Here is an 8,065-nt window from a genome sequence, read left to right on the forward strand (position 1 = left end):
CGCCCCTTAGTATGAAAATTACTCACTGAGTTCGAGTGAACTGCTCACCTTTTTAAGTGTGCCATGAGGTACTTGAGCGTTTCACTGTGTGATGGCGGCAACAGAGCAAGAGCCTCACGGAAAGCTTCAAGCTTCTTCTCTAGGTCTGTGAGCTCTGGGAAACAGAAAAGAGGATGCTGTTAAAGCCACCAGAATACACCATCCAAAATCAGAGCTGGACACTTTCTCAGGACTTAATTGTCAGTGCAGGGTTTAAAAGTGATTGGCTGAGAAATGGGTCTGCATAATTCTGCTTCAATTGTAACTGTAAGCAAGGAAAATTAACAATGAACAACAGGTTTGTTTCTGAATTATTTGTCCCGGTGTGACTTACTTGCAGCCTCGATGAACCTGGGGTAAGCATCGTATGAGATGACGGGAACAGGCAAATCCCTGAGATACAGTTTCAGTGCACCCGTGATGATATTGATGTCTTCATAGACGTTCACTGAGATGTCTGTCTTCTCACCATCTATGTAGATGTGTGATGAAATAAGGGAATAAGGGAGACGAGAAGAAAATGGTCAGAATGTGTGATGAAATAAGGGAGACGAGAAGAAAATGGTCACACTGTAGAAGTGGTTCACATCAGCACATCAAAGTATGGATTGAGGAATAAAAAGACAGTTTTATAGTGGGTCTAAACAAATTCTACTCTTGCTCTGAAATTTTTACAAAGTAGCTGCCATCATCTGCCTGGGCTGTTTTATTCGGACTCTCTCTCTCTCTCTCTGTTATGCATGCTCTCCAGAGCAGGCCGTGGCCTACTTGTGCTGGCAGACTGAACATCTCAGTGCTGTGAGCTGGAATGACACTCTGTCATGGATGATATCCCACATGTGGATCTGGCTAAGAGTTTAGCCCACTGCTGCAGGGTTTTTCTTCCAGTTAAAATTCATATTGCACTGGGCCAAGACAGGCTCATTCTCACTAAGTCTAGTACTGAATCCCAACACAGAGGAGGAGGTGTTTTTTTTATAGCTGTGTTTCAGGCAGTGAGAGTACACCCATGATTTGTATTCCCCCAGGTCCCCCTTTGTCTGTCCATACATGAAACCCTGCATGAGAGGGACATGTCAGGATAGGATCTGCAATGCCAGATGAACACTAATCTTTCACAAATGTGTCACTTTCTCATGCATCTGAAATGCTCTGTGCGTCTTATGCAAACATATGTAAACAGGCAATGTCAAGCGTCGTGCTGTGAGTTGACAGAAATCTATAAAACAAGTATGACATACCTTTGTCGAAAGCCATCTTGACTTCTTCAACTGAATCAGTAAATCCAGATATCCTGTAGAGACCTTCAGACTTCAGACCTTAGGGAAAGCAGGAGAAAAACATCATTTAGACAGTGACATTGCTGTCACAAGTAATGTAGAAAAATTCACTTGCATATAGGAAATGCCATTAAACACCCTTAAATATTGTATGCATAAGAAATTAAGACCGTATTACACAATGGAACAACATAGGCAGATACATATACTGTAGTTTTCTGCATCACTGGGCAAAATAATAAAGACATAAATCAAACTTAGCTACAGATGTTTATTAGAGGGCAGACAATGAGGGAGCAATGAGTTTCCTGCATAGCTGAATGATTTAACTGAAATGCAATCAAGTAAGGCAGCACACTCATCACACTTGCAGGTCAATCCCCCACAAAAAACAAAACAAAAAAAAATCATTTAGTAATATAATCAGACTTTTAATACCTCAAAAGATTTGCATTTATTGTAGATGACTTACTAAAAAATTTAAAGAAATCTGCTAAACCAGATCCATAACCTTACAATGTTATTTTAAAGGGTTACTATTTTAGAATTTTCATTGTGGTCTGCATACTCTAAAAATGTCTAAAATTACAAAAACAAACAAACAAACAAACAAACAAAACAAAACAGCAAGAAATTAAGATCAAAGTTATAGTATATTTATTTCTAAATGACATCAACCAACCTCTGGACTCAATCTCACGGATGCACATGTCCACCACCATTGGTCGCGCTGTGTTATAAGCTTTCACCAGCGTCGTGAGGTCACAGCTGTACACTTTGCGGATGTGTCTGGGGTCCGGCTTGCAGTCACTGTGTACCAGAGATGAGCATTGCTTGTGGACATTCAAACCACAATCTAAAACAAAGACACAGAGCAGGATTAGTAGCGTCAAAATGGCAGATGTATACTGTTCATAGCAGTATGTTGATCAGAATACAAAATCAACTGAGATATTCCTTCAGGTTCAGGCATTTTATCTTTGAACTGAGGCCTTTTATGTAAATTCAGATTCAACAGTACATAAATTTCGATAGGGCTGGCTGGTATTATGTGTGTTTTGGCTTGCTTGATCAATATTTACCGCCTAAATATCACAAGACCACTGGAGAGCTCCTGTCTTTCTACCACACATGGCACTAGAGTCACCTTTTATGGTATTTTCTGACACTTCACCGGGTGTTTAAATCTTAGCCATGATGTCAATGGAAGTATCCCAGATTGTGTTTTGTCATCAGTTACAGCAATCACAGCCTGAGGCACAGCTGTTTCAGGGCAGGATTCACCTTGCAGGGCACAGAGGAGCCCGTGGAGACCAGAGGTACAGAGAGACTGCAGCTTTGCTTCATAACAGAAATGCATAGAAGGATTTAGATGAACACCGAGAATGCTATGGCCTGGAGGAGGGACAGTCAGAACTGCTGTGTGCTCTATTCTTTTCCAAATTCAGGCTCACATACACTGGCTGAGGAAGTAACAACTGAGATGCTGCAGGCTACAGTAGACCTAGTTTCCCAGACTAAAAGGGGCTGGTGTTCAAGCTCTTAGATCATTTGAGCCATCTCAAAAGGTTTTTATTTTTTTATACAAATTTGCTTTTTAATTCAAAAAACATAAAACAATAGCTTTTTGATTCCTGAGAAGAATTTCTGCTTTTTACTTTTACATAAAAATGCCCTTCAGAAAACTGAGACTCTGTGCTTCTGTGGGACCTCAGACAATATTTTGATTTATATGGGTCCCTGGAGAAATTCAAGCAGCCTGCATTTACATGAACTGATGCAGAGATGTAATTACCTTAAGAGATTACTCTCTTAAGGATAGGAGACAGGCAATGTAATAGAGCAGGGCCTGTCATCAGACACATCTCTGCCGAGCTCTTGTGTGAGCACACTGATGGCCCTGGGTCCCAGGTGGGGTGGGTGAGGGTGAAGTAGGGGCCCAAGGGACATGGAGAGCCAGGAGAAATGAAATGCTGCTTTCCTGCATTGTCAGCTCTATCTATGCTGCTATGAAGAAAAAGCTGCAGCTCAGTTCTCACTAAAGGGCTCTGAGAAGAAGGTTAATGGCGGCTGGCCGCTAATTTCTAATCAGCACATTATCACCATGTCTAAAAAGCAGAGTTACCAGTTGAAACCAGTTTCTTTCTGAGTGAAAACAAAAAGCACTACTTGTATTTGTTAGATTTTTTTTAAGTATTTGAGTTAACTAAGGGTTGAGCTGTGTGACCTAGCTCTTTAGTTGAAGCTGCTGAATTTTAATGTGTGTGGAAACAGAGCTCCTTCCCCACGCTCCGAGCTCTGCTCCTCATTAAAGAGACATGCCAGCTTTGTTTTCCTTCACGGGCATGATGGGATGAGGCTGATGGGGGGGCGTACTCTGATGAGGAAATGTGGCACAACTAGCACAAGCAGAGGCTGGCTTCCTGGCAATCAGCCAAAACCAGTTCACACACACACAAAGAGAGAGCGAGGGGGTTGGAGAACTTCTTTTTTTTTTTTTTTGGTATGCAAATGTGAGCATCATGTGAGATTTCACTGCCCTAGATTCTGGTAGTAGTGGTCTGAAGGAATGGCAATACAAGAGTCAGTAAAGACCAGCTCCAGACATGTGTGTCTTTATTCCAGGTGCTGTCAGCTTTCATAATCGTTAATAATTGATATAAGAGCTCCCACAGCTTTATGTGACACACTTTGTTTCATCAATAAAACATCTAAGATGCACATCAGACTATATTATTGCACTATTCTAGGATGGGAAAGGAATTGTAACTGCAGTGAAACAGAAATCTCATCAAGCAAAGGGACAAACAGTGTGTGTGTGTGTGTGTGTGAAATCTGTTAAGTAAAAAAATAATTACAAATGCTGCACTTTTAAAAAAATGCACATACAATGAGGAGCTCATGACATAAATAAATGAAGCCAAAAAACATGATTTTGTCAGATGCATGAAACTGTAGTTAGCCTACTGTCACTGTTGTCTGTTTTACTGTATAATTCAGCTAATGTTTATCCATTAAAATGGAGGTGGAAACACACACATCCATTTTTAGTGTAGAAATGACAACGAGGTGTGAGGAAACACTTCGCCATAAGCTGAAAACATCTTGTTCTTATTTGTGAAAAGAATAAAGATCTACTTTTAGATTATTTTGAAATAATCTGTCGGCACCAGCATCACAGAAAACTCATTCTTCTGCTAATTACCCCATTTGTAAACCTAATGATAAATGTAGGTTCAGAAAATAAGGTGTTAACATACTGTAACATACAGTATCTGTTACATCACACTGTGGCAGCAGCACAGAGCCTTCATTTCGCCATAATCCTCAAACTACTGTTGGGATTTTAGATTAAAACTCAATAATCCATCTCCAGATGCACTAAAACACCAAATAACCCATACGCAGTCATGCTCATTTTGTACACCATGAATCTAACAGCAGAGGCATATGTAGCTGAGAACAAGGTGTACCTGTACATTTGACCCCCTGAGCCATCAGTCCCCACATGAAGCTAGCACAGTGTTCACACCAGTGAGGCCCCCGAAAGGTATGCACCTGCAACAAAGAGCAGGACAGTGACAGACATTAGTGTCATTTTATAGACAGAGATACTCGCTCATAATCGTTTTGCTTAATATTCTCAGTTGCATATAAATTCATAATAACAACAGCTTGTGCAGGAGAGATAAAACCCTGAAAGCTTATATAAATAAAGAGCAATGACAGGTGAGAGCACATGTAGGGGCTGCCATCTTAACTGAGGCGGAGGAGGAAGATTATCTGTGTGTGGAGGAGGACTGCTGTCCAAACAGGGCCCCGAACTGACAACACTGAGCTGGATGCGAGAGTGAATCCACACAGGGGAGGCTTTGCCATAATGGTGAAGTAGGATGTGACACTTCACCAGGGTGAAGGTGCAAGTTGTCAGAGAAATTAGCTACAGGAATAGCGGGAGGTCGAGAGGGAGCCCCCACACTCCACCAGGTAACAACAGCACAGCCAATCGGGGAGGGCTCTGAGAACAAGAGCAAGTCACCACTCTCCCAGTTTCTGTGCATTAAGTCAACGGTAGCTACAGGAGGCAAGGCATAATTGAAAATGGTGCTTTAGCTGTGCTCAATTTGGAATGTTTTGAAACTGAAAATCTGATGTTTTGTACAGTAATGCATTAAAATGCTTTCTTTAAACAGCACAATACAACATTCAGCAGTACTAGAGAACAAAGCAGAAAACAGTGGCCAGCGAGCAGTTTGAGAGCCTTCAAGGTAATATTTCATCCCCCTGTTCTCCATCCTATTATGCAGCCAAACCAGGAGAGTGAGTCTGAGCCAAATGGGGATATACTCCTCCACTGTCCCCCTCTCCATCAGCCTAATCTCTCCATCTGGTGCTCTGACTAACAGTGGTGGTCCACAGACCACCCCACAGATTTTCTTTTGATAAAGGCCTGTTGGACAAGCCGGAACTACTCTGTTTTTCATCCCTTCTCTCTCACTTAGCTACACACCCCCATTTTCCACATGGGCATGACAGGCAGCAGTCTGGCCAGGCATGATGAAAGTACAGCAACATATACAACCGCTGACAAGAGTTCTTCCACTTACTGTGATTCATTCTCACCTTGAAGTTGTGGACTTTCTCAGATCTGGGTGTCCGTTCACTCTCCTTCAGCGTGGCTCTGCGGACCAGTGAGGTGAGCTGTGAATAGGCAAATAGTTTAAGTGGCTGCCAGAAAGTCGCTGGAGGTTTCTGTGGCCCCATCCTCATCCCCAGAGCTGCCGCCAGAATATCCTCCTGATTGGCCTCTCGCTTGGCCTTTTGCACCAGGGACTTGTCTTCCTTGCGCACTTCATAAGACTGTCTAGATGGCATTCTGTTGCTACAGACTCCCAAACCAGATGAAGGAGCAAGTAGAAAAGTCCAAAAAAGGAAGGGAAAACTCCTCAAAGCTTAGAGCAAGTCCATATCAAACAATATTGCATGCATTGTTCCAGTTAAATAGAGACATCACAACAAATTTCAATTGTAAAAAACAGTCTGGAAATCATTTAGAAGAGCTCAGAATAAAAAAAAGAAAAAAAAAAAAAAAGAAAAAAAAAAAGATAACGCTGGTCCCTGTGAAACTGTGTGGTAGCAGTGACAGCAGATCAAGTGGCGCCTCTGTGACAGGATTGTCAGGTCTATATGAAGGATGTGCAGCCGTGCTCATGTGGCTCCCTGGGAACATGTATGCAGATGAGCTGAGTGGTTACACTAATCCTCTCCTCCCTGTGCCGAGCTGATATTCTCCCTGGAAAAAAGACAGCGCACTGTTGTGTACGGATGTTTTCAGGGCGGGCAGAGCGAGGGGGAGGAGTACAGGGGAGAAGCCTGTAGTAGTCACTGCAGATTAAATGCATCCCACCAGCCAATCAGAGCAGGGGTACACCAGTATTATAGTCGCTACTACCCCGCCCCCACACACACCATCTCCATCAGATAAACCAAGCAGGGGGAGACTGGGCTGGATGATAATGAGCAATGAGTGAGTCATGCGTCAGTAGTGGGCTGCAGCCTGCAGAACTTGTGACAACAGTGGGCCGTTAGAGAGAGGAGCTATTTTCAAAACCATGTTGCCACAGAAACTGATCACCACTGGGACCACAAAGAGCAAGAACACAAAAGCACTAAGCACGCAAGCAAAATATGACATCACTGATATTAACACATACAAAGCAGAGTGATGCACTGGCTTTCATACAAATACAAGACATTTTCTATTCAACTGCATTTGGACAAAAAACAAACAAGCATGAAATGAATACTCCTGAAAAAAATCCTCTCTTTCTGCAAGAGCTTTGTTGATGACAGGGACACGTTGTATTTATACAATCCATCCACACAGTTTTGAAACAGCTTTGAAATGCTTTATGCCCTTTAATGCTGGATTTGTTTTTCAGTGTTTTTTCTACATGATGTGAAGAAATTTTAATTGTTTTGTGTATGAAACTCACCTCTCTTCACTAATTAACAACAAAACACCACCCTGAAGGAATCATAAAACACTAATTATATTTTTCAGTTAATAAAACTCAGTTTGTATTACAAGCCAATGTTCACTATTAAGTGCAAATTATCCCAACCTTTTTACCTTCTTATAAAATATACCATAAAGCGTGTAACAACGTGTCTGTATCAGGTATGTGATCTACAAGCTGGGAGCTTTGTCTTTCTTTGTAGTCTTTGTTTGAATGTTCTTTTCCTTGAGGCTCACACTGATGTAAGTGTTGTGTTGTGTTCATGCAAATGGAGTAGCAAATATAGCATCACAAAAGCGATGTGGGAGAACGGATCTGCACCCTGCTCCTGTAATTCACACTGCAAGTCAAATGTGATTATGCTCCCACGTCTCAGAGCCTAATTCAGACTCGGCTGCTATGGAAGATGGGAGAGGAGAGGAAGAAGCTGTGCAGACTCAGTAAGGACTTCTGGAGCGCTTGCTTACCTCCACCTCAGCAGTGACATATCAAAATGAGTATGAACAGTGGTGGGCAGCTCAAAAGGGGCTTTGAAGATAAGTGAATTTTTGAGGAATGGCATCCCAAACTATGGTGTCTGACAGGAACTGGATCACAACATGAAAGACAATGAAAATGAAAGACTTCCAGTGCAGCTCTCCTGTCTCATGCTCAGCAGAAGTCCTGCTCAGGAGGGAACCTGATAGTGGTATAGATAAAAACAAAACAAAAAAAACAGTACGAGCC

At 42.1% G+C, this 8,065-nt stretch overlaps 1 protein-coding gene across 1 annotated transcript in view; it reads right to left on the reverse strand.

Moving 5' to 3' along the window:
* chn1 (chimerin 1) overlaps positions 1-6,678 on the reverse strand; it is an 8,290-nt gene extending 1,612 nt beyond the window's left edge. Inside the window, exons 1-6 of the mRNA XM_020596406.1 lie at positions 5,943-6,678; positions 4,793-4,877; positions 2,002-2,175; positions 1,281-1,358; positions 374-511; positions 49-154 (exon numbers count right to left, since the gene is read on the reverse strand). Of these exons, the coding sequence (XP_020452062.1) occupies positions 49-154; positions 374-511; positions 1,281-1,358; positions 2,002-2,175; positions 4,793-4,877; positions 5,943-6,194 (833 nt within the window). The 5' untranslated portion in view covers positions 6,195-6,678. The remainder of the gene's footprint in view (positions 1-48; positions 155-373; positions 512-1,280; positions 1,359-2,001; positions 2,176-4,792; positions 4,878-5,942) is intronic.
* Positions 6,679-8,065: the final 1,387 nt, after the last annotated feature.

The sequence above is a fragment of the Monopterus albus genome, unplaced genomic scaffold, assembly GCF_001952655.1.
Source record: "Monopterus albus unplaced genomic scaffold, M_albus_1.0 scaffold30.1, whole genome shotgun sequence".
Classification (NCBI taxonomy): domain Eukaryota; kingdom Metazoa; phylum Chordata; class Actinopteri; order Synbranchiformes; family Synbranchidae; genus Monopterus; species Monopterus albus.